The sequence below is a fragment of the Halichoeres trimaculatus genome, unplaced genomic scaffold, assembly GCF_033239565.1.
Source record: "Halichoeres trimaculatus isolate MK-OKI-2021-1 unplaced genomic scaffold, fHalTri1.1 fHalTri1_scaffold_6, whole genome shotgun sequence".
Lineage (NCBI taxonomy): Eukaryota > Metazoa > Chordata > Actinopteri > Labriformes > Labridae > Halichoeres > Halichoeres trimaculatus.
The window spans coordinates 21,173,260-21,199,890 of NW_027437184.1; the positions used below are offsets into that span (position 1 = coordinate 21,173,260).

The 26,631-nt window shown below is 40.5% G+C and overlaps 2 protein-coding genes across 6 annotated transcripts in view; both read left to right on the plus strand.

The window, feature by feature from the left end:
• Positions 1–548: 548 nt before the first annotated feature.
• smg6 (SMG6 nonsense mediated mRNA decay factor) lies at positions 549–13,166 on the plus strand. Its single transcript, XM_074672026.1, has 19 exons — positions 549–684; positions 1,598–3,998; positions 4,173–4,365; positions 4,552–4,662; positions 4,785–4,891; positions 5,048–5,126; positions 5,266–5,376; positions 5,466–5,681; positions 6,857–6,918; positions 7,033–7,178; positions 8,321–8,434; positions 8,880–9,054; positions 9,204–9,423; positions 9,588–9,767; positions 9,905–10,072; positions 10,321–10,465; positions 10,559–10,821; positions 10,933–11,014; positions 11,144–13,166. Exons 1-19 carry the CDS (start codon positions 594–596, stop codon positions 11,272–11,274), a joined length of 4,995 nt encoding a protein of 1,664 aa, XP_074528127.1. The 5' UTR covers positions 549–593; the 3' UTR covers positions 11,275–13,166.
• Positions 13,167–15,332: 2,166 nt separating this feature from the next.
• Positions 15,333–26,631, plus strand: part of taok1b (TAO kinase 1b) — a 31,067-nt gene continuing 19,768 nt past the window's right edge. Inside the window, exons 1-2 of one of the 5 annotated variants that reach the window (XM_074671719.1) lie at positions 15,333–15,518; positions 15,851–15,925. The gene's annotated coding sequence lies outside the window, so the exon portion shown is untranslated. The other 4 variants (XM_074671718.1, XM_074671720.1, XM_074671717.1 and 1 more) reach the window with 4 other exon arrangements.

Consider the following 26,631-nt stretch of genomic DNA (forward strand, 5'->3'; position numbering starts at 1 on the left):
CAGTCACCATTCAAATTACAATATATTTTACAGTGCAAAAGTTATAACAGTCTCAAGTGGTTGACTGAACAGGCACAGGCAGAAGCAAGTGGGTATTTAAACCTAGTCTACTTTTTAACAAAAATAAGTCAAACCAAGCCACGCCTTCTGAATTACAAGGGGAAAAAACACAGCAGGTCCACTTCTGGAACAGGTTTTTTTTTTTTTTTTTTTTTTTTTTTTTCAATTTTATTGTTGCGCCATTCCATAATTTAACCCCAAAACAGAAACAGTCTTTTTGATACCTTTCCGTAATGGTCAATAATTCTACACAGACTTTTCAAATAATATCTGCACTCCTGATATTGAAAAGGGCACGTAATAAGTCCTATCACTTACTATTATTGTTGATTTTGTGGTCTCGGGGTAATAACATTATTGGTCCAACCACAAATCTCAAAAATCTAATTTATAAAACAATGTAGAGATTGAACTAAATTTAAAAACAGTAAGCGGAAACTGAGCTCCATTACATCTGATGCACCGCATTTGAGTTAGACGTTTGATCCAGCTGGGCCACCGTACTTGTTGTGTTTGTTTTAGTGAAAGGAAAGATGGCGAACGAACTGGACCGAGTGCGAATCTCAGCTGCGGAACTCCGAGCTGAAGCGTCGAATTCAGTCCATATAACTGACTGTCAAAGAGGTGAGAGGAGCTGGAGAAGATAAACTGAAGGGATGCTCTGGTAGAAATGTCGTTCGATTAAGTTCAGAAGTCATCGAAGTTGTCTGAAAGTAGCCTCAGGAGTTGGCAAGTTTGAAACCGGCTAATGTTGTTAGCTAGTTAGCACTGTGCTCTGTGGTCCGCGCGGTCCGTTTTAAACGCCCCCTCCATGGAAACAACAACAGATCATTTATTCGCGTCTATTGAAACGAATATGTTGCATATTCATTTTTGCCACATTGTATGTTAGCCACGTACGTATAACCCAACACGTTTCGTCAGTGAAATGTGCACGTTATATAAAGATGAGGCGTGGAAAGATATATTAGTATAGACTATAGGCTCGTCTCGACACACCTCAAAACGTTTATTTACGTAAAGCTGACGGTTAGCATTGCTCACTTTTATTTTCATCGATCAATCAACGTTTGAAGTGGCAATTACAAAAAGTTAACTCTTCAATCTTAGGTTCACGTGTTGTTTGAAGTATCGCAATCATCCTTTTGTTATGCCACCTAACACATTGAGTATTTACATGGATTTTTACACTTAGTGATGTTTTTGTTGTTGACACAAAAACATCAGGAAAAGAAAACTTAGTTTTATTTTCACCTATAGTGCAGTAGCTTATTAATGGATTTAAAAACTTTCAAACAGACCGACCATCCAACGAACACAAACTTTGCATCTATGTTTGCCAACTTGTCGGTTCTGCTTATTAAAGCATTGCTGAATCGTATCTTCAATTGGAGATAAACTGAAAAAAAGTCATTTACAGGCTTTACTCACAAAGCATGCGATTTGAATAAGTGATTACTGTTTCTCTTCTTTTGATGACTGAGTGTGTGTCACTGCATTGTCTGCATTTTCTGTGTATATGTGTGTTTTTCTACAGGGGAGCAACATGCCAACAAACAGCACAAAAGGCGTGAAGGGAAGCGCCCTGATCTGCAGCGCTACCAGCCAGTACCCGGACAAGGACGGCGCCGCTGTGAAAGTGAGGAGGGAGATGTTGGTCATGATGATCCTTTGACTGCTGATTCATGTGATCATGATCAACCATCACAGAGTGAGAGAGGGAGCACCTCTGAAAATATTTCTGAGAGATATGGGTGCACAGATGGCGGGATGGATACCACAAACCATGCAGAAGAAGACAGGAGGAGAGGCGATGGTCATGGAACTCAGAATTGTAAAGAGGGCGACCACTCTCAGGCTAAAACTGAAGCAAATCGAGGAAAAGACAATGCTGGAAATAACAGCGAACAACAGGAACCTGCTGGAGCTGCTAAGCCAGTAAAAAAAGCTCGCAAACCAGACCGAGAAATTTATCAACCTGGGAGTCGGAGGAATATTCAAGGAAAGGACTGTGGAGTTGGAAGTGAGCAGGACAAACCTCCCCCTAAGAGACATGATTCCAGAGCCGAGCTTGAATCCCAGGTGAGCCCAGGAGACAAAGAAGGAAACAAAAAGACATGTATACAGAAGCAGGGACGGAAAGACGTGAAGGGCATACAGGAAAATGTCAAACAGGCTAAATCTAGTGTGGCAAACAAAAAGCATGGAAGTCGAGATGGGAACAAACCTCCTTTACCCACTGATTCCTCTGTGGAAAAAATGTCTGTTAGAATAGAAAAGCTCAGCGTAAAAGAAGAGGGTAACACTGAAGGTGATGTTGAGAAGCCCGATGGCAGGCGAGGAGAAACGATTGATATAAAAGGAAGAGGCCAAGGAGGAGGAACCAAAGAAGAGGAGGAGAAAGAAAAGGTAGAGAAGAAGAGGGAAAGGGGAAACCGTAGGAGGAGAGGTGGGGAGAAGGAAAGGGAGCGAAATCAAGAAGTAAATAGAGTGGAGAATGACGTGGGTGGTGGAGGAAAGAGGGACCGAGATAAAGCTGAAAAAGAAAGAGACAGGAGAACACCAGAGGCTGATAAAGATAACAAACTAGGTAGACAAGGAGAAACACATCAAGGCAAAGGAAGAGAGAATCGAAGAGAAAATAGAAGAGGTGACAACAACAACCGGTCTCGAGATGCTGAGAAGGATGCTAGGACAAAGAGAAATGTAGACAAGCCTGAAGACAGAGGAGACAGAAACAAACCCAGTGCAAACATCACAACACCAACCTCGAAACGCTATTCCAAATCAGATATTCGTCGCTCAAGAAATCGAACTTACAGTAGCAGCTCAGCCAGCAGTGTGACCAGCCTGGATGGCCCTGTACGAGGATTGGAAGTGGAGAGCACCAGATGGCTGCACCTGGAGTCAAGGATGAACAACAAGGAGAGCATGGCTAACAGTGGGGAAGGACGAAGGAGTCATCTGCCAAGTTGGACAAACAATGGGGAGTCTTCTACAGAGTCACTGGAAGGGAGTGAGTTCAGCGACGTAGCAGAAGATAGAAAGAGGAGACGAAAGGGTGGGGAGATGGAGCTGAGTTCAGAGAGGCGGAGGGAAGAAAGGAATAGACCAAAAGGAGGCAAAGGTGGATGTAGAGGAATCCTCAGAGTTTCTCTGGAAAAACAGTCGGGTACCTCGCCGCGAGGTGGTTTGGCACAGCAAGGCACGGCTCCACGCGGCAGAGGTGGAGGCATCCTGGTTCTTCCAACTCGCACAGATGTGTCTAATCCACCTGAGGTAGGGCAAAGACTTCTTTTTGGTGGTATAAGAGGAGCAGCAGCTGGCAGAAGTAGAGGAGGCAGAGGAGGAGGAGTGAGACGCCTCTGGGATCCAAATAATCCTGACCAGAAACCCGCTCTTACAAGCAGCCAGTCCTTACAGCACTCATCCCTCCAGCAGCCTGTTTATCTTCAGACAGGGACTGGATATGGACAGCTTCACTTTCTGGACACAGATGATGAGGTTGCAGGCAGTCCTCCGGTTCCACATGGAGAGAACTTTCGATCCCAACAAGCTGCTGCTATGGCCTACTACAAATTTCAAAAATCTGACAATCCCTACTTTTACTCAATGCCTACCAGCAACCCACATAACCCTGGTAATCCCGCTAACCAGCGATATCCATATCCTTATCAAATGGGGCCCTATCAAATGGCTCCTTCAAATGGGCTGTACTCAGGCTCTGGTGTTGGTCAGTTCTGTGGAAGTTATAAGGGTGCAGGTTATGCCCAGACAGCCACAGGAACTGGTCTGAGCACTGAAGAGGCAGAGCAGCAAGCCCGAGGGGAGTTGGGAAGGCTGCTGAGGGCTGCAGATACACAGGAGCTGCAGCTCAGTAACCTGCTGTCCAGAGACAGAGTGAGTGCAGACGGACTGGATCGCATGGCCCAGCTCAGGTAAAAATTTACAGAAAGAGATGAGTGTGCTTTTCCTTTTTGTCTGTGATGAGGTTTGGCTTTTTTCTTTGAACCCCTTGTTTGGCTGTCAGTTGTCCCTTAAGTCTAATTAATGATAAAACTAACAGGTATTTAAAAAAAAAACCCTGTGCTCTTGTGTTCTCTGTTTTCCAGAGCTGACCTCTTGGGGCTGTATGAGCAGGTCATCCTGACTGACATTGAGTTCTCAGACTCTCAGAATGTGGATCAAGCTTTATGGAAGAATGTATTCTACCAGGTCATAGAGCGCTTCAGACAGTTACTCAAAGATCCCACTTTTGACAACTCTTCTCACATCAGGAACATGCTGCTTACGCTGCTGGATGAGGTATCAAATGTTTTTTTCTAATTTAGGCCATAGAGGGTTTCTCTATCTAAAGTCCTGCATTTTGACATGAAATATATAAAAATACATATTTAAAGCTGTGGCTTTGAAACTTAATTTTTTCACATGAACTAATTCATTCTCATCTCGCTTTGAATTTCTGTTATGATCATTGTCTGTGTTTTCCAGGGGGCGCAGTTCTTTGATGCGCTGCTTCTGAAGCTGCAGTCAGTCTACCAGTTTAAGTTGGAGGATTACATGGATGGCATGGCTATCAGAACTAGACCTTTACGCAAAACGGTAGGGCAGTAGTCAGCAACTAGATTTCTTGGAACTTGTAGAAAAATTTTCACCTTTGACATCCCTAAACTTTTTATGTTGTGACTTATGTAAAACTTGTCTTCCGTCTTTGGCCTCTTCAGGTAAAGTATGCACTCATCAGTGCGCAGCGCTGCATGATATGTCAGGGTGACATAGCACGCTACAGGGAACAAGCCAGCGACTCAGCCAACTACGGAAAGGCTCGGAGGTAAGCTGCTAATAGAAAAATTGCTTTGATTTGAGATAGTTCTGCCTTCTCTGAAGGTGCATTAAATGTTAGAGTTTTACTCAGGAGGCTGCACATAACAAAACTTTGCGAAGAATCACAGTGGTGTCTCTCTGCCTAACTTACCCTTTTTCCCAGCTGGTACCTGAAAGCTCAGCAGATTGCCCCTAAAAATGGACGACCATACAATCAGCTGGCCCTGCTGGCTGTTTATACAGTAAGACACTAGTTTTTGACTTTTTTGAAACTCCTTGCCTGTTTTCTGGCACATCCCTGTTATTTTTAAGTAGCGTTCCTTTTTCATCCATCCAGCATGTCTGTTAGTCTTACCCTGTTCCCACCTCTCCCACTTACAGAAGCGGAAGTTGGATGCTGTGTATTATTACATGCGCAGCTTGGCCGCTTCCAACCCCATCCTGACTGCGAAAGAAAGTCTGATGAGTCTATTTGAGGAAGCCAAGCGCAAAGTGAGAAACATGCTCCTGTCACAGATTTCAGAGATGATTTGCTGATTTGATCTCCTTTTAAGCACAACTAAAAGGCTTTGTACTCACAGACAGAGCAGCTGGAGCGAAGGAGGAGGCAGGAGCACGAGGGAGGCACCAGGGGTCCGGCAGTGAGAGGGAGAGGAAGAGGGGAAGATGGAGCCCGTGTGGAGATTTGGATTCGTCCCAGTGGACAAGCTTCAACCCTGTCCTCACAGAGGGGAGGTAGTGAGTCCAGCAGAGACTCTGAACAGGATGGAGAGCTGGGCAGTCTCAGTGCTAGTGATGTAAGATCCTGAACTTTCTTTCACCCTCACACAAACACAAGTAGTATAAATGCCATGCATCATTTGACTTTCTTTTTAATTTACTTAAAAACACACATATGATGAGCTAAATGAAGAGAGAAAGTTTAGTTTGTTCCTGGAGTGAGCCAGCCATAAACAGCTGTGGATATAAGTGATGTTTTTGTGGCTCATTTGCAAAGTTTATTTGGGGCAAAGCAGTGCAATGCGTCTGTGAATCAGACCAACAGGCTTTAATGCTCACATAAAACTTTTAAATTATTTGGCTGAATTTTTAGTTCTCTCCTATTAAATCCTGTGGTTTCATGGTTTCCTTTAATTCTTTCATCCTCATTCAATCTTCTGGACTTTTGATTTTCTTATGTTACTTAAATGTTGCTGTTTTTTCTTGTATTTCACAAGACTTTGTTGCTGTTTACTCATCTTTTGTTTTCATTCCCGTTTCTTTGTTTCAAGATTTTTTCCACCACCTCGTCACTCCTTATTTTGCTCTTTTGTGGGTTGTTAATTTTCTAGCAGTGATTCATCGTCTCTTATCAAGGGGAATGAGACTTTTTTCAGTACATATTGTTCCATCTCAACTCACACCATAGTTTTTATAAAGAAGTCTTTACAAATACTTTTTAAACCTGGGAATAAACAGTTATTAAATATATCATTAGAGAAATGATAAAAGTATACTTAAAATCACTTAATTATTGTCCAAGCTACCACAGCTTATCAGTTCAAAGATGTTGAATGTGAGACTCCAAACCTGTGGCAGTTAAAAGCAACAGTATGAGAAGTCAGTTCCAGTGTTTAAAAGTGCTTATTTGAACAAGAAAAAAAATATTTACTTAAAATTAAATGCAGAAACTATTTTGTCTCAATCTTTTTTGTCTCCGACCAGAGCCCCCTACTTGTGCAAATTTTTTAATATGTTATCTTGTTTGAAAAGACATGTAGTATGCATTGTATCTTCTTTGCTCGCAGCAGTTGCAGTAGCTTGTCAGTCCATCCCCATACACTCATGTTGTATAAATGCTCAAGTGTATTTCATTAGCCATTTCAGTTCCATGCCACTTGACATGCCTCTGAACAGTTTACTTCTAAATGTAACAGTTGCAAAATGATCAATAATTCATATTTTCCCTCATTCTGTCTTTTTTTGTCTCCAGCTGAATAAAAGGTTCATACTGAGTTTCTTGCATGCGCATGGAAAGCTCTTCACCAAAGTGGGGTGAGTAATATTGCATATATTCTGGCTCTTTAGTACAAGGCTTAAATGTTTCCATGGAGAGTTTTTGCTGTTTTTTCCTCTCCTGTTGAGATTGCCTGTGTCCTTCCTCAACAGCATGGAGTCCTTCCCTGAAGTGGCGAGCCGTGTTCTGCAGGAGTTCAGGACGCTGCTTCAGCATGGTCCTTCCCTGCTTGGCAGCACACACATGCTGCAGATCATTACTATCAACATGTTTACTATCCACAATGCCAACAGCAGAGGTAATACTCAAAAAAATGCTGAAAATAGGTCTTAAAACCCAAAGCTGAGCCTTATCTATGTACAGTCAAGCTCTTTGATGAGCAGTTGAGAATGTTTCTTTTCCAAACTGGTCCAAATTATAGGGACTGTGAGGGGTTTAAAGTCATCTTGAAAAAGTCTCACTTCTAGATATACGCCTGATTGTAATCTACAACTTAAAGTAAGATAATCAATAAACCAGGGTTATTTTTAAATGCTATTTCTCAGCTTCTCAATTGGGTCTAGCAGGACCAGATTGATTTGCAGCACGTTGAAGTTTCTATGACACCAGCAAGCTGGCTGACAAAGTTTAGTAGTGAAAAGAGAGGTCTGTGTTTTTCTCTACTGAAAACGATGCCTTGGATTACATTTGTAGCAATGGTGGACACTTAAGCCTAACTGTCGGACAGAAAAAGGACAGAAGAGCAGAAGAAAACTAAAGAGGACAATGATAGAGTATGAGATAAAGGCTAAAACATGAGCTTAGCTGTTTGTGATAATATTTATTCCAACCCACATGCTGCTGTGGTCTGTTCAAACATGGGAGTTTGTCAATAAAATGAAGAGTGAGGTTACATTTGCTCTGCTTGGTAGATGAGCAAGACAAAACCAAGATCCACCCACACTACTATTGAAATGTCTCATAGCACCTGGCTGTCAGTTGCATAAAATATACTAGGCCACCAAACTTGGACACAAACTTTTAGTTTGCTTGTTTTCATGTTTCAAACAGCGCTACAAAACTGTTGATTAACAACTAAACTCTTCTCTTTGTATCTTTGTAAAAGGAAAAGTAGTGACAAAAAGAAGATAGGATCTCCATTCACTTTTCAAAACAAACACATGCCTTGTTAAGAGTCATATCATCACTACAGTGTGTGTGTGTGTGTGTGTGTGTGTGTGTGTGTGTGTGTGTGTGTGTGTGTGTGTGTGCGTGCGTGTGTGTGTGTGTGTGTGTGTGTGTGTGTGTGTGTGTGTGTGTGTGTGTGTGTGTGTGTGTGATTCAAGCCAAAAGGTGTCGCCTCAAAGAATGATTGCAGATACTGAGTGCTAACATTCATTTATTTTATTCATTCACAGAATAGTGAGAAATTACAGTTTAAATTATTTCGTTGTTTTCTAGGTGAAGAAGGAGAAGTGAGGTCCGTTTTGCAGGAGCAGAGCACAGCCCTGGGTCTTGGCATGTTTGCACTGCTGGTGCAGCGCTGCACAGAGCTGCTCAGAGACACTCCTGCAGGTACACACAGGAAGCTTCATGAGTATTTGATGGAGGTTTTTTTTTTATGTAGATGAAAAGCTAAAAGACAAGGTTATTGCTCTCACTGGGTATTAAATAATAGAGCCAGTGCTGTTGTATTTTCATATTGTAATCTCTGAAAATAAATCCCAGTATTGTGGCTGTTCAGTTTAACATGAGAATGCATCCATTACCAAATATTCTAAAAACACTAAACTTGAAGTGTTGTTTAAAAAGTTGACAAACCTTAACATCTTGCAATAAGCATGTTTTGTTAACTTTGTTAGCAGTTGTGCTCACACTTTTGTGAATGTGATTTCAGACTGTCATCTGCTGGTCAAATATTTGATTTTAATTTTGACCTTTTTTTCATATTGTTGTACACAAAATGAGGGCTCCTGATGTTGGATCTTTATCATTAAGTGTTGCTGTCATCTCCTTACAGAACCAGTCACGATTGGGGATGGTGAGGAGGAGGGTAAAGGGGAGGAGCCAGAGGGTATGGTGCGAGTCTCTGCCTTCCCATTGGACCTAAAAGAACTACTTCCAAGCATTAAAGTCTGGTCTGACTGGATGTTAGGACACCCAGACCTTTGGAATCCACCACCATCTACCATAGAGTGAGTTACCTCCTCTCTTTTTTTCTTTAGCCAAACATTCAAAATAATGTTTTTTTTTTAATGAACTGTTTAGTATCTAAATGCAGTGTGTGATTCATGAGTTTAAAGAAAACTTTCTCCTTACTTTTGGGTTTTTTCTCTCTGTCCAGTGGCTGCCCTGATGTTTGGCAGGCCCTGGCTGACCTGTGTAACGTGCTGGCATGCGTTGACCATGGGGAGGTGCCACTGTACAAAGCCGACACCGATGAAAGTGAGGGAGAGGAGGAGCTGACTGTCCTGCAACTGAAAGAGGATCGGCTGCTTGCTGGTTTTGTTCCACTGCTGGCTGCACCACAGGAGCCCTGTTACACCGACAGACACACTGAAATAGTGAGCGAAAGGAAATTATATCATCAATCTTCAGCCCCATTACATACTTTGATCCAAAAACAGTAGCTAGATATTTTTCCCCTTCAGAGTGTCCAAACGAATATGTTGGTGTAATCATCCTCTTCATGTTCTGCAGCACATGTTCCTCTATCCTCTTTCCTCAGGCAATCGCAGCAGATTGCAAGAGGGTCACAGTGCTCAAGTACTTTCTGGAGGCTTTGTGTGGACAGGAAGAGCCTCTGCTGGCCTTCAAGGGAGGCAAATACATCTCTGTGGCTGCTTCTCCACAACTAGACAACTCGATGGACACAAGGAGCAGACTGGATTCTCTCACAGAGAAAGAGGTGGGTGTAATCTTTCACTTACCTTCTAGTCACCTGTCATTCTAGTTTTCAAAACCTGACATCACAAAGTAGCGTAAACTGTTCAACGGAGCCAGTTTTTGCACTGAAAATTGGTCTTTTCCTTGTCTGTTTGGCAGGCTGATGATGTGATCGTTGAGGCAGAGTCCTCTCTCTCTGCATCAGAGGAAGACGATGATGCAGAAGAGGCAGGAGACAGCGAGAACGACATCAGACAGCTAAAGGCTCGACGTCACGCACTTGCTAACAAACTGGCGCAGCAGCAGAAGCGTAGGGATAAAATTCAGGTAACACAGGCTCATATGTATTTACTGAAAAAACAGTCAGTACGTTTACATGCACACAGCAGTCCGACTAAGGTCATAGCTCATGGGTAGAGTAACAGCAGAAGATCTCGTTGTGTCTCTATGCAATCATACTACCATTGATCCATTTCCTGTACAACTTATAGGTTTGGTGAATGACCCAAAAAATGATTAAAAAGTAACTTTGAAATAAAATTTAATATGCAATGTTTCTATTGTGTGTGTTTCAGGCTGTGCTGCAGACTAGTGGGCAACTAGAGCTGGAAGTGAGGCCTCTCTTCTTGGTTCCTGATACAAATGGATTCATTGATCACTTGGGAGGGCTGAAGAAACTCCTCCAGTGTGGAACTTACATTATAGTTGTGCCCCTTGTTGGTAAGAAAGAACCAAAGAAAAAGGCTGGATATTAGAGTATAAGTGTGTTTTTTTTATGTTTGCTGATGGTGTGATCCTTGATATTTCTCTCAGTGATCACTGAACTGGATGGCTTGGCAAAAGGCCAGGACACTTTTGGCGGTGGACTAGGGTCAGGAGGTCGAAGCACTGGCAGTCGAAGCAACTATAACATCAGTGCAAGCCATGTGCAGGCAGTGCAGGAAAAGGCTCGGTCTGCCGTGGGTTTTCTGGAGAAAGGATTTGAAGCGAGGGAACCTTGCCTCAGAGCCCTGACAAGCAGAGGAAATCAGCTTGAGTCAATCGCCTTTCGCAGTGAAGACACCACTGGACAGCAGGTAATTGTCTGGACTATTTCAATGTTTATTTAATTATCTTTGGGTCATTTAGTTTTGTGCACTACAACATGCTGGATATTTTTCAGTGAATGAGTTTTCTCCTATGCACAGGGTAACAATGATGATGTGATTTTATCCTGCTGCCTCCACTACTGCAAAGACAAAGCCAAAGATTTCATGCCTCATCAGAAAAGTATGTAAAAAATAAAGTCTTTTTTATTTTCTGCCCTCATACCTCTGCTGTTTATTAAAAATAAAGTTAAAAAGACACAACTTGAACTTAACAAAGTGTAACTCTTGCCACTCTCCCTGTCAAACACAGATGGGACAGTGAGGCTTTACAGGGAGGTGGTTCTCCTCACAGATGACCGAAACCTGCGCGTCAAGGCTTTGACTCGCAATGTCCCAGTCCGAGACATCCCTGCTTTCCTCAGCTGGGCCAAAGTTGGCTGAACTAGGCAACGCTGGAACCAAAGGAAGCCAACTACCGAAGCCTGCTTGCCACTAGGCCAGGGGAGAAGACACACTTTGGGAAGAATGAGAAAGAGAGATGACAGGGGGAAGAGGCAATGATAAAGCCAAGAACCACCTTTTATGGAATATAAGTAAATGAAGTGACCACAAGGTGGATTCATTAAGCTTATTCCCCCCTTGTGATGAAGTGTGTGTGTATGTATGTGTTAAGATCAGCGAGCTTCCCCAGAAAGAGACAGAGAGACATGACAAGTCTCTGGAAGGCTGGATCGGGAGGTAATAAGGAGGTAATAAAGGAGTGATTTGATTTGTAAGTTGTCCGGTCCGGCCTCCAGCCTCTGCTCCTAGTTAGTGAGTGTCTGCAAGCAGTATTCAAATTTGAGGCAAATGATAGAGTGAGGCCGAGAGAGGAAGAGTGTTTGTGGTCATTTAATTGATTAAGGAGAGAGCAGTAACGAGATCATAAGTGGCACTTCCACACTTCTCTGAAGGCACAGTCATATGGTGCTTTGATCTTGACAGCTGAGTCAAGGGAGGTTGGAAAGAGGCATGGCTGGAGAGTCCGTCAGTGGAGTAAAAGGGGTCCGAGTGCAGTGAGGGTCATCCAAAAGCTCACTTGGCAAGGTGCACTGGTTTGATGTTTCTTACAAACCAAGAAAATGTTTGATGCTTTGATAACGGGTTGCTTCCTCTAGCTTGATGCTTTCATTAAGTTTAAGGATTGAAAGGAAATTATCATTAGGGTTAACAAAAAGCATGGCCGTGATTTATTTTTCCAAAGCTTTCATTTGTGTTAAGCTTGAAAGATTTAGTTTTTTTTTCTGTTTGATAGAATCTGGATAATAATCGTCTGCAGAGTTTTTCCTGAAACATAAAAATCTCAATTGAATGTAGTCATTTTTGTTATTTATTTTAATATTTTTGGCATTACAGAGAGATTGGATTATATAAATGGCAACATTAAAAGAAACATTTTCTTTTTTATTGGATTTAGAGGCAAAGGAAGGGTTTCTGAGATGTTTAACAAATGTTCCATATAAATGACACATTTTTTTTTTGTAATTGACATCCCACCCATCTCACTCACAGTATGGAACAATCGTAGATATAGATTGGGTAACATCTACTGTCAACTGGCATGTAATTTGGAGTTAGTTTAACTCTAGGCATAGCTTATTATCAAGTCCTGTGACCCCATCTCTACTCTCATTTCTGCTGTTTTGTGCTTTTCAGATAAAACCGCTCAACCATTTACCTTTTATGATTATTTCTATCTCCAAGAACTGTTTTATCTTCGATGTTACTGTCATTTTATTCAAGGTATAACACTGACTTTTACCCACCATTCGTATTGTTAAGTTTTGAGGTCTACACCAATGACTCAAAACATCAGATTTTAATCTATCTCAAGCCTCTTTTCAACAGCTCATTTTCTAAATAAACACGAGTAGTTTTTGTGTTTGACTTTTGCTTGCTCTGCATTGCTTTTGTAGACACTTTCTTGTCATTATGACTTGTCCCAGATTGATGTCTTTGTGTAGTTGTGTCCAGAACTCATAATTTTACCTGTTCGTCACAGTTTATTCCAGTGAGTTCAAAGTGATACTGTTTGTAAATGTAGTTTATCTGACTTCCATTTGTCCACAACTGCATCAGCAACAATTAGTTCCATCAGCTGTTGTTGTTTCTGTAATTGTGCAAACAGGCAGGTACCGACATTTTTCCAGCTCCTCTGCGCTGCTGTTTTTGTAGTGTTCAGTGAAATCTGCTAAAGTGAGTGCTGCTGTGTTCTAGTATCAGAGCAAGTGTAATAGAAACATGACCAGCTTTACACAACTCCACTGTTTCATCTTCCATCAATAAAAAGTTTTAAGCACTTTTTGTTTAATCATGAATGATTTACTCTAAACTGGAAGATTACGAGGACTATTATAACCCGAAAAGCAGGGGTGTTGAGCAGTGACGGTACGGAAGAAAGGTAATCAGTGACGCCCAGTGCCAGGAACTACAGCTGTAGTCGCTTACAGAAATCCAGCTGTATTACATTACATTTTATTTACACAGCTGTGTTATGCACAAAAATTGCTCTGACTTTAGGTGGACTATCTGATGTATTAACAGTGCAAGATCATCAAATGTATTATTATTCATTTATCTTTTTTTTTTTTTTTTTTTTTGGGGGGGGGTTATTGTATAAAGGGCTTCTATCTTTGCATGTATTGAAGAAAAATCCCCAGCACTGATGAAATGGTAACATATAGAAATTTTATGAAAGACTTGTTAACTAAGCAAAAACTGTCACTTATCCTGTCTTTAGCAGAAAATTATACTTTCATCAAAACCTCTGCGTGTGTGCCCTCATGTGGTTGATAGCGATTACACATGTAGGAGTAAGTCAAGCGGTGCTGGCTCTTATAGTGTCTTTATGGATATACAAAAGTGGGAAAATAGGTCAATCATACTGCAATGTCCAAGATTTCATCAGAAAAAAAAAACGATCCAGACATAGCTCATTAGACCAGATGTTCCTTTTAAGTCCTTTAATTGTAATTCTGGGCCAAAATCTGGCCAAATTTCAAACTCTCAGTTCTCATGAAGATCAAACCTAACATGGCTAGCACTTTAATTGCTTTTTAATGTGAGATTAGTGCTTAAAGGCTTTACTCTAACTGAAAGATAATGCAACTCATTTTCAACAGTAATCAGCTATAGCTGTGAAATAGGAAGCATAAGAAATGTCTAGGTTTTAAGAATTACCTTTGCTTATATGAAAGTATTAAAGAGGAAGAGTGTGTGTGTGTGTGTGTGTGTGTGTGTGTGTGTGTGTGTGTGTGTGTGTGTGTGTGTGTGTGTGTGTGTGTGTGTGTTCCAGGGACACAAAGTTCTGCAGCCCATCCATCCATATCATTTGCTTCAGTATACTTCTGTGCCTGGATACAGACCACACAGGCAGGACCTGATTCCCATCATCATGACAACAGGGCTAGCAGGCAACCAATCAAAGCCCTCTGAGCCCTGCTCTGTGAGCTGATTGGTCCCTCTGCCTGCAGCCTGTTGTGGAATGCCCATCTTTAACCTCTTAGCTGCCATGCATGGTGCATTCACCCTATATTCTCCTACGGATTACACTTACATGTGTAATCCTTTGAGATGTATCACGTTTGTACTGATATTATATGTTGTTTTATTCATGTGAGAACCAAACTATCCTGGCGAATGCATCTCTATGAAAAGGAAATAAACAGGCTACAGATGCACACATGGCTAGAGGCATGCATGCACCCCTGATGTAAACAAAACAAATGTAAGTGTCAGAAATGGAAATATGTCAGCTACACAGGCACTGCGTGCTCAGGAGCTATACCTGCTTTTAACTCTGTATTGCAATTGCACCATCTGACACTGGCACTACCCCAGTAATATTCTGTTTCTGTAACTATGCTCTATGTTACACAACCATATAATGCCAAGTCATACCAAACTGTTTCTTGTGCTTGGACTGTTTTACATCCTAAATCATTTCTAAGTTATAGGTCGATCAGATGATCTGAAAATGAATAATACTTTTCAATACACTACTGTCCTGTTTACAACATCAAAAGTTGGTCCCTGGATTAAAGCCCACTCCAGGCTGGCATACTGGAGATAAAGCAATGACTGTTCAACAATGTGATCCCCTTACAGACAAATGTTGGCTATACTTTGATAGACATACGTTGACAGAGATACTTTGAAGATATGCCATTGTTTGAGGACAACACAGTTTTATCATAGTGTGTTAGTGAAAGAGGGATTATTTATAGTAGAGGTCAAGACTGAAACTGTTAATCAGGTTAATCAGGTTAGAAGCTCAGTAACAGAGTGTCTAAGGTCAAGCAAACATACTCAAGCTGAAGAGAGAGAAATGTCCCAGAACCTGGTACCTCCTTGTAATATGATGCCGGTACTTAAAGCTATTCACACCAAACATTTATACTTGCATTTTATTTGTCTGGCACAGCAGTCCCCAACTCTGATAAGGGAGGGGGCAACGTATACCCAGTAGGATACCACTGGACATCATCAGCAGGGCTCCCCAAACTGCCACACGTGTACTCTCGTCTTGGTGAAAGCTAAATGTACTGCCCTGGCTCAGTGCTTTTCGATTCATTTGCACCCTCATTCCCTCACAATGGAAGGGAGGTGATTCTCCTCGCCGCCATTTTTAGGGGAACTGCCTATCGGTGAGAGAAACTTTGCTAGCCACTACCCAACGTTAGCAGCTAGCTGGCTAGTCAGTCAGTAGCCTGTCTACCAGCTCGGTGTGACAGTTATACTTGACAGTCGTTAGCCAGGTCCGCTAGCCTCATGTTGGTGTTTGTTATTCATGCGGCTAGCCAGCGTACATGTCAGAATAACGGTTATTGGCGAAGTGAACAAAATATCTGGATAAAGTCAGCGTGACCGTTTGTGTATTGGGAAGGACACCTTTGCGATTAGACTAGCGAATTAGCAGTGCTAAGTTATTAGCTCGCGATTTGACGCTGATTTTCTCTGGACTGCATTGCCTTGTCAGTGATTTGGCGTCAGCTACTGGATTTACCAGCGGCATTTACCTCACTCCCGACCGGCACTGACACATTCTGACCAGGTGAGTTGGTAGCTGCCTTTAGATTAGGTTAACTAGTAAGGGATAGATTTGTTGTCTAACGCTACATGTTGTACTGAAGATAAGTTAGCTTGTGAGCTAGCCAGCTAAATATGTTGCTGTTCTCCAATCAACCTAAACTTGCTGTCACAACTTGCATAGTCCGTGGCATCGACAGATTTTAGACCTTACTGAACAAATGAAATGAACCCCTGTTTGCACGGGCGTGTTCTACAGAATACCAATGATACCCAGATACAAATGATATAGGTGCACAGAGGACAGAGCTAGCGAGCTAAAGCTTTGGTTTAATGTAAATAATAACAGATTGCTTCACTCAAGAAGCGTTAGCAAGCTACACTAGCTTGCTAATCCGCTTTATGCAACTATCGCAAACAGTGCCACTCCCTCATCTCTGTTTTTGTCCACTGTGGCTATACGTGAAGTGAAACTCGGCTGTGGAGGTGTCTGTTTCGGAAGTTTGTTTATCTATGAGGGACATCATGAGTCACATACTGACTGAATAGCCAGCAGTGTGACGGTAGGTGACATTGGTCGGCTGTCTTTAAATGTCTATTGTACGTAATATACAGGTCCTGTCATTGTGTTTACAAGCAGTATTAGGGAGGATAGTCAGACAAATCATTGTGATAATCATTGTGTAAGCGACAGGCAGAGCTCACATCCATCTGCCGCTGATGGCTGTTTTTGAGCACTGACGTGAGTCGCATTCCTCAGTTTTCAGTGTTGATATTGCGTAACAGTAGCTATCACTCAGCAAGCTACTCTTCTGCTCGGCTTATCTGTGACTTCGCCCTCTAACTAAGACATGACAGCCAAACATGGATGCAACAAAACACCATGAATATGGCTAAATCGCACGTTATGACACAGCTTAACCATTCATCTGGAAAGGACGCCCCGCTCTGCTAGTGCAATCTGTCAGATTTGATGTCTAAGATTTGCTGGCAGAAATACCCGAACACCCACACATGATTTAATGTTGAATGTTCCTTTCTTTCAGGTTATGTTTTTTAAAGACCACTGCAGTATAAGCAGCTTACCTAAGTTCCGATCTTTGTTGGTATCTTTAGTACGTGATGAACACAATGTCCAAGTTATAAATGCAGCCCATAGGCTGCATCTGAAATGCAGGTACGACTTGTCCTTTTACTGAGTTGCCACAGATTTCTGTGAGGCTGCACATCCTTGCTTATCTATGTTCTCTGTAACTTGTGTTCATATGCACACCTGCCATGTGTTCAGTTTTCTATCTGCATAAATACAGAAGCGCATTCACAGCTCCCCTTCTTTACTTTCAAGGAGTGACTGCTGGCTGCTGATGAGAGGAATGCAGCTGGTGTTGACTGAGAGCACCTCAATGCATAAGAAGCCTATACAAAGTTGTGTGTTCTTGTGTGTTGGTGTTATATATCTAGGGGTCTGGATATGGGCGACTGCATAATGGATTTAAGTGTCTCCCAGGAAAAATGGATTAGACACTGAAGCAAAGCCTGCTCTGCTTGCTAAAGTCTACATCCAAGTCAGTGACAGTCAGCCACTGCAGAATAAGTGCAGGTTCAACAACATGATCCTCTGCAGCTCTGCCACCAAAACTCCATTGATTTGAATCTAAATTCATTGAATAATGTTAAATCTTGGTTTATTTAGTAAGCATCATATTGAATATATCCTTGCGTTTTAACATTGTTGAAAAACCAGACTTGCAGCACAATCTTCAGAGTCATGACAGTTAAAGATGTGTCATATATTTTTTTAAGTCTCCGTCCACTTCTTTCAGATGAGCATCTGCTCAGGATCCCAATCTGAGGCTGAAAACATTTTGAAATTAACATATTTGATGAGTCATACTGAGAGACATATAAAAAAGGCACATCAAAAAAAACCTTTTTTTTCTTCTGGTGATTGACAGATGGATGATTCATAGTGTGAAGACACATGGAATAATCAAAATAGTGAAGGGTACCTATGTTGTAGAATTCAGGCATGATTAATTGAATGTTGATGTTTTGATTTCCTGATTTGTCAGGTTTAGCTTCAAAGTAAAGTAATCCATCCTTTCAACACTTTTAATCTCATAGTTTTCAGTCCAAGCTTCTCTTGCATTCAGTTGTGCCTCTGTGTGGTTTGATAAGCTAGATCCTCTGAGATAACCTTGTAGAGCTGTGCGGTTTGCTGCATGCCTGTTATGTTGTTCAAGGTGTCGAAGGCAAGTCATCTTCCTCAAGTGTCTTTTTTTGTGGTTGTTGTCAGAAGAGACTCGCTTTGCTTTGCTGTTGATGCTCATGACATTTCTTCCAGCAGGAAATGTGCAAATGGAGCCCTGGGAGAGAAATGGAAGGGGTCAAATCCTCTTAGTGTTTGGTTTCTCCATTCCTCGCTTTGGCCGCCATCAATTCTATAGCAGCAACGCAAATCAGGGTTTGTTGTTGTTGACACTGGGTAGTTGAAAAGCTTTGACTTCCTCCTCTCAGTGGAAACTACAATCTATTATCAGTCTGGAAAGCAGGAGCATTGGCACCCCACCCTCCACGTTTAGAGAGAAGCACAACGGGCAGTGCACATGTAGGTCATGAAATTGAACATGCAAATATTTTGAGACTGTCCCCAAATTGGTAATAAGAGAATCCTCTGTTTTGTAATATTAATATAGGAAATATGTGAAGCAGTTCAGCCTAGCTAACGCCATGTACTAAGATGTATCAGCTTGGTGCATTATCACTCTGAATTATTTAGCAATATAGCAATACAGCATCATGCTGAAGGACATTTTATAAGTGTGTGTATCAAATAGCATAAGTTATCTTTGAGAGAGTGTGTGTGTTAAATGTGGTTGTGGCCAGCAAAACTTGAGACATGGTGTTGAAAGCTAAAATATAGAAAGTGCAAAGTGCAGCATGATTTATAATACAAGTGAAAATGGTTTGAGAGTCTGTGGAGGGGTAAGATCACAATAGTGTAAATTGCAGATGGTTTAATTATTTCCTTGCATGATCATTTATATATCTTTGGGCATCAATTCCCTGCATTTCAATGGTTGAACATGCAGACAGCAGAACTGCTCCAGGCAGGGTTGCTCCTCTCTGTGGCTGACCCAGCGCAGTGAGAGGAATTTCACTATCAGGATCAATAAACTATTTGATTATTTATTGTCCCTCTCTGTTCCTCTTATCCTCTCTGTGACGTCCCTGGCAGAGCTTTGTGTACCGGCTTGTTAGGCGTCTCTGTGATTTTACAATGAGGGAGAGTCGATTCATGTTATTTTCTAATGAAATAATTCCTTTGCCTAACACAAAGTAAAGAACCTTGCACACTTTCCTAAACATCCTATTCTTTCTAATAACCTGTGTTAGTGTGTGATGCACATATCGCGCTCTCAGGTTCAGTTGTGAGATATGATTCACTTCAGTTTTACTGTGTGTTTAAGAGAGGAAAAAAGGACTCCAAAAAGTACCTCCCATCCTGACTTTAAGGTTAATTATTCTGTCATAGAGTGAAAAACAACACAGTGAAGTTTTGTTTCAAGCATGCAACCAATATTTTTTTCCTAAAAATATGTCCAAATTTGTTTGCTCTGCTTTCATCTGGGAAAACTAGAATCAACCAATCCTTGAATTCTAGCTTTTTGCATCTGCACTGATAAGCAGGACATGGAATGGGAAACATCCCTATATGGCTAATAAGGGACACATTGAAAGGGTGTTTCTGTCTTTTTTTTTTGAATATTTTCTATTCGTAGATTAAGTTAAGTGTTGGATATCAGTAAATGTAAGCAAAGCTTGAAATTGTGAGGTAAACTTGTATTGGAGTAATCCCAGGATAAGAAGCGGGCAGCTCTGAACAAATTGTTTAAAAGAACACTAGAGAATTAAGCGAAATCCTCACAAGATTTGCTGAAATTTGTTACTTTCCAAATTTTCCAGGGTCAGATTTCATGTAGAAAACATGGCTGCTTTTTAATGATTTGTTATTTATAATACAAATGCAGAGGTTAACTAATTGGCGACGGCTTTGTAGTGGGTTTCAAACCGCTGGGTTCTACAGTGTTTATGGCCCCGTTTATGGTAGCTAGGGCAGCAGCTATTAAATATTTTAGTATTCGAGTATTCTACTGAAAATCCCATCGATTAATCGAGTAATCGGATAAAATACATTTTTGTTTAGTTAAAGAGCAGTTATTTTTCAAATGAAAATCTTTCTCTTTAAGAAATAGAATTCTCTGATACAGCATGTCAGTAAGAGCACTTGCTTTGGTAGCTCCAAAATTTGTAAACCCACTTTGACACATTTTTTTTTGCCTTGTACATCCCATTAAATGTTGGGGACCCAAATGGTACCCGTTTCGTAGAATGACCCATTTGTCTCCAAACTCCAGAAAAGAAGCTAGATTTGTTGCTAGTTGCTATTTTGTATAAGAGGTAGCTTGAGGGGTCTGAAAACTCTCTTAATTTGGCCTCAGCTCTATTTGAAATACCACTCTTTGATCTTTTTGAAAATTAAAACGATTCCTCGAGGCGGAGAAAATTACTCGAGTAATTTTTGTAATCGAGTACCTCGAATCATCCGAGGAATCGTTTCAGCTCTAATGGCAGCACCAACAGCTCTGCAGAAATTCATTGTTGTCTTTGTCCCCCATCTCCTACATGTCTATGTGACTGAATGTAACATAAATGTTTGAATCAGACTGTGACGCCACAGTTTTTGACTGGTCCGCAGTTGGCTAGTTTACACGGTAACAGAAAGAGGTTTGTTTTGAAAATTTTGAACCTGTTTCTGTGTAAATGGAGAGCAAAACAGCAGTAGTTATCCACTTTCCATTGAAAAAAAATCTATATGAACAGGGCTTTAACATGCCTGAGAGAGACAGTAGCTGTAATGAAGCATCTCAGACAGAGGTCAAGTAGAATAAGAGGTTGAAAAGACACCAAGCCTAGATTAGCATTAAATATTTTTATTTATTTATTTATTTGTAAGTTATTAATAAAAATTATAAGCCTAAAAAAGCACAGTACTTCTTTGGCAATTTTTCCAAATTTTCCAAAAATCCAGGCTACAAATACATAAAGGGACTTCTGTCAAATATAAGCAAATACACAGAGGACGTTTTAAATGCTTTTTTCTTGTTCATCAGTCTTTATCTTTTTGATGCTGCAAAGATCCTGAGCTGGACTCATACATTTGATTAATTGTTTGCAGAATAATTCAGATGGAATAGTTTGATGGAAGCAGCAAAAATGTAATGAAAGGAACAAGAAGCTAGAAATAGCAAAGAATTGTCAGTGGTTGTCCTGGCTGTTCATAAGTCGATGTTTCCAGTTTAAACCTCACTAAAAGTTATGCAGAAAAAAACAAAACTTATTTTGTCCTCTTTTCTTAACATTGCAGTGAGTGGTTGCAGATAATCAAAATTCTGACACACAATCAAGAGTGAAAGAAAACACTTTTCTTTGAAACAGGTGTAAATATTATTTGCCACATTGCCCCAAAAGTGAGATTTTGCAGTGTTACCTCCAGCTAATCTCTTCTCTTAAAAGAGTTTAGTGCTGTAAGGAAATTGAATGAAGCTATATGAAAGACTTGGCAGTGCTGTGATGACTTTTTATGCGAAATCCCTATGAGAAAACACATACTTTACATCTTAAACGAAGTGGATTCATGGCATCAATGTTTTCAAGAGGCTACCATGGCTTTTTTATATTACTTACAGTGTATTAGTAAATCACTTATGTAATTATGTGCCTTTAAGCAACTCAGCTTGTGATTTTATGGCCTCACATTACAGCAGCGGGTGCATCAATGTGCTGAATCAAGGAAAGTAATCATGAGGAAGTACAATCACATGGAAGCTGAGAAAGCCTTAAATTTAGTTATTTAAAAGTCCAGCACTCCATGACAGCAGAGTAATGGCATTTTTGCTGCCGATGTTCATGCTCTGACAGTGTATCAGGCTATTTTTGGGCTGGGACACTCAGTATTGCCTGTGCGAGGAAATTAATCATTTAGAGTACAGCAGTGATCTTACTTTGTCAACACATTGTCTGAGCCTTTCTGCCTTTCACACCAAAGCGTCCCCAAAACTTTAAGCCATTTTTCACTTATAGCCAAGCCTTTCACTTGCACACACAAAGCAGGGTCTGTCCATTATTGTATGTGTACTTTTTAAAGCTTTTTAAGACATTTGATGTGTTTCATGTGGTAACACAGTAAACTGCATGTTGGGTAGTTGAATTAAGTAGGTCCTTCTCTCTGTTGTTGAGAAATCTTGTTTGGTTAGTGAAGTTGCAACACATTCAGAATGCGCTCTTGTATTGCCTAACACCTGAGTTTCACAGTTCACTGCTTTTTAAAGACACTGATGAGTTTAAGTGAGATTTTTTTGCACACTTTTAACCTGTTTCACCTTAATTGCATTCAAAGGTTCTCAAAGTTGTTAAGTACATTTGTAGCAAGCATTTCTTTCTTCTCTTTTGGAGCTTCTCTTGGTTTTTCATAAACAAAGTGGACATTACAAAGCCATGCCCAGTTAGAAAATGAATGAGTTACAGCAGGGGATATCCCAAATGGTTCCTGAAGAGGATAAAATAATGTTACATAAAGAGAAACTATCATAGTCTTCAATATGGTGTATATAAAAATGCATCCATATTATAGGACTGAGTTGTAGGGCGACACGTGATGTGATACAGTGAGATACCTGACACCTCACCTGGGATAATGAGGATGTCAGGATTCAGCAACTCTGCAGTGATTGATAAATAACAAGATTACCTTATATTTACAAATCACAATATCTGATTAACTGAAGAGTACAAAATGCCTCTATAAGGTAAAGTGTAGAATTCATGTCTACAGCAAGGAGTGGTACATGGTCAAAATTGAAGGGAAATCTGTTTAAGACTATGGTTTTTAAACCAAAATGTTGATAATTGGTGCCAGAATGAAAGATGACCGTATTTTGCTGTATAGATATTTTATTTATCCCAAGCCCCCACAACACACTGCAAAAACAAAGCCAGTGTTAATGTTTTATCTTTAGTTTATTAAAATGGCCTTTTTAGACTTAACCCTTTGACTCCAGATGTGTCTTGTGTGTTCATAAAAGTGAACTTTGAAAGAGTGTTATTCCCAAACAGTTTGCACAACCAGAAATATTCCAACAGTTTGTCAAAGCGGAGATGTTGCTCTTTCAATATGTGGTTATTACCTTGTTAAATACTAGAGATGCACCGAGTTGCTCTTTCAATATGTGGTTATTACCTTGTTAAATACTAGAGATGCACCGAGCAGGGTTTCCGCTATAAAAAAATGTCACTGGACAACGTGACCGGCAGATTTTCGATTTACTGGAAAAGCGTTTGATTTCCCGGTATTATCTGAATTTATTGAGCTTAAATGCTGCAAAGTATACCCCGCAGCTTCCGCGAGGGTTGGGGGGGGGGGGGGGGGGGGGGGTAACTTTTCAAAGGGCCCCGCCCTCGCCTGTCAAATTTCGTGCAGATTAAATTTCAGTAGAGTGGTAGGGGAATTTATTCAAAGATATGCCCAAAGATCAGGACATATATATATACATAAAGTCTACTCACCTGCAAAGCAAGCCTGTAAAAAAAATCTATTCCTGTAATGAAGTGGGGTATTTTCGATCGATGTAATCTTTGTCACTATACGTGACTAAGCGATTTAAAAACATAAATAATTTGGTACTAGAAACAGCTGTGACATATTCAAAGTAAATTTGTGTAACAACCTGAGTGCACTGATTCCAAAAACTGATTATAAAACCCTGCACTGTGCGTCAATGAGTAATGAGGAGTCAAACAGCGTAGCCCCGCGGACAGCTCCCGAATAATGACAGTTAGGATCCGCACCTCGACAGCGACTATGACATTTGGGCTCTATAGGGTGATCTGTCACTGCATGAGTGACTAGCCTCATGGAAGTTACATTTTACAAATCTTCACATTATTTACTAACGAAATTCGTTAAGGCAACTAATTTGGTGCTTCTAAGATCATGCCATTAAGTTTACATGGATCCTCACGTTTACGTTAAGGGGCAGACTTAAAATGATACGACGTACATATAAGAATAATATCAAAGCATGTCAATTTATAAAACTTTCTTTTAAAGCATAGGCTGTATCAAATAAAATGAGTGCCATCAACTGACTCAATCAGTTAACTAAAATTAATATTGCACAGCAGACGCTTCCATTCGGTCCGAAACGACCGACTTTTCCTTTTCTTCTCGGCAGGGGGCAAGACATCATGTGCTGCAGCCTCCGGGATTTCAGCCTCACCACCATCTTTCTCCTCTGAACTATTTTTTTTAGTAAAAAAGTCCTTAAGTTTCGCCTTGCGACATGTGTCTCCCGCTGTATTGTTGTTGTTCTGCGCGCTTTGTCGGAGTAAATGAAACCCGTGCTACAAGTTTAGTACCGACTGGAAAAAAAAAAAAAAAAGTTTTGTACCACACAGACCAGGCCTATCCATAAAAGATAAGAGGGAATATTTTTCACAGGACATTTTGATTGGTGGAGTTGACATATGCCGCACTTTGGCAGATTTTACCAGTCAAAGTCCGGTAATTACCGGATAACGGAAACCCAGGCACCGAGCTAACTTTTCTGGTCCTGATACAGATACAGATACCTGGGCTTTGGGTATCTACCGGTACTGGTCCAATACTAGTGTTAAATAATAAGCTGCATGCCCCACTGAGGGACAAGTCATGTTTTCAGCAAAAGACATTAAATGGGTACCTATGGAATCACTGAGGTTGATATTTATTTAAACTAGAAATATTTAACAGCAGTTTGGTTGAAATAAAGCTTAAGAAATGACAGAAATTACAATTCAGTTGTTAATTTTATACCCTATAGACCAAATCATTGTTTAGCCTTGGTGTCAAGTTTGGAACGATCCTTTCCCACCAACACCCGATCCAGCTTTAAGGGGCTGTATCAGGGTCGATACCCGATACCAGGATCGGATCAGTGCATCCCCATTAACTACCTCTTCTTTCAACCCTTTGACTTTCAATTTTTGAATGTGAGAGATGTGAAGTCTATTTAAATTGTAATATGAGCCACATTCACATGACACATCCAGACAAATGTTGTAAAGGGGCTGTGAGAACGAAGTCGAAAAGGTAGTAATTTTCTGTAATAAAGACTCTGTTTCACCTCTGTCATGAGGAGGTGACTCTTACCGAGGGGTGCATTGTTATGGAGCAAATGACCAAAGAGTGATTTTTTTTTTTTTTACTTCTTCTTTGTTCAAGACAACTTTTTACCGAGTACAAAGCGCAGAGGTAATGGTTGCGTGGGATTGTTGTTTGAAACGTGACAACAAGCAAACTTTGTAACCTCAGTTTGCTCTGAGATATGTCTGTATCGGGTAATAGTGGATAAAAGTGGATCCTGGTTGTGTCCCAGCAGTGCTCGTCTACCAACTTCAACCTCACCAAGCAGAGCAAATCTAACCTCACTCTTCATTTTATTGAAATACTCTCAAGTTTGTACAGACCACTGTAGAATAACTGCTGCATGTGGGTTGGTATGGACATTATCACAAACGGCTTAACCTGTGTTTTAGCTAGAGATGTCCCAATCACGTTTTTTGGTCCCAATCCAATTCCGATTTTTTTTATTTTGAGTATCTGCCGATCCCGATATTTCCTGATCTGATCTTTCAGCAATGCATAAAGAAAAAATAAAAGAAAAAAACTCCTACACGTTGTCCTTTGAGATTTTTTATTGTATTTAAATGAAGGTATCATTCTATCCAACATGGATATAGCTTTTTTTCTCCACTTAGTGCAGCACTGGATCAAAAAATTAAAAAATAAAGCTTCTCAGTGGTGCACCACTAGATTACCTTGTATGTGTGTGACAATAAGGTTGCAATTTCTTGTTTGCAATTTTGTTGTACTTGTTATAATGACAAATAAAGTTCTATTCTAAAATGAATGATGATGCGCTATTATACACATTTTAATTAAAAACAAGAACTAAGGCCCCAGGCTTTTTCCGATAACCCTTCCCCCGATCTCAGATCGTTCAATAATGACGTGATCAGATCACGTGATCCGATCCCGAGTTTTAGCCTTTAGCTCCTGCTCTGTCACCCCCTCATTGAGCTTTCCCCTGCTCCTCTGTCTTTTTCTTTTTGACACTTCAGCTCCAGCGTCCACCATCACTACAAAATTAATCCAGGAAATTTATATCAGCAGAGAAAAACTCAGATGTCTCATTTCTGCTTAACTCCATCCACCAGCTTGGTGTTGTCATGGGGACTGAGTGCCGTAAATCAATCCTGTCCGACCCAACTGCTGAGAAATAGCATTTAGAAATAACCTGCTTTGGCACTGACAGTCTCATTTTAAAATGTGGATTACAATGAATATATCTAGAGGTGAGACTTTTTTAAGATCACTTAGAAAGTCCTCACAGCCCCTTAATTCATGATATTGAAAAGCTAATGATGAATTGCTCATATAGAGTAAAAAAAAAAAAACACCAATAGGTTGAGAAAACTTAACTTGTCTAGTGTCTGGTATTAAGACACAATTCTTATGTTAAGACACATAACACATTTAAACCCATTCTAAATTTGTATAATCTTTAAAGGAAATTGAGGCATCATTTTTGACTTTTAATTTCTTGTTTTAAGACACTTTTCTGGACATTC

What these genes read in the sequence shown, in the direction of transcription:
- smg6 (XM_074672026.1), top strand. Translation starts at nt 594, where the DNA reads ATGGCGAACGAACTGGACCGAGTGCGAATCTCAGCTGCGGAACTCCGA. An exon ending in TTGAGGAAGCCAAGCGCAAA is followed by an intron (nt 5,377 to 5,465) that starts GTGAGAAACATG and finishes TTGTACTCACAG; the next exon opens with ACAGAGCAGCTGGAGCGAAG. An exon ending in ATTCTCTCACAGAGAAAGAG is followed by an intron (nt 9,768 to 9,904) that starts GTGGGTGTAATC and finishes TCTGTTTGGCAG; the next exon opens with GCTGATGATGTGATCGTTGA.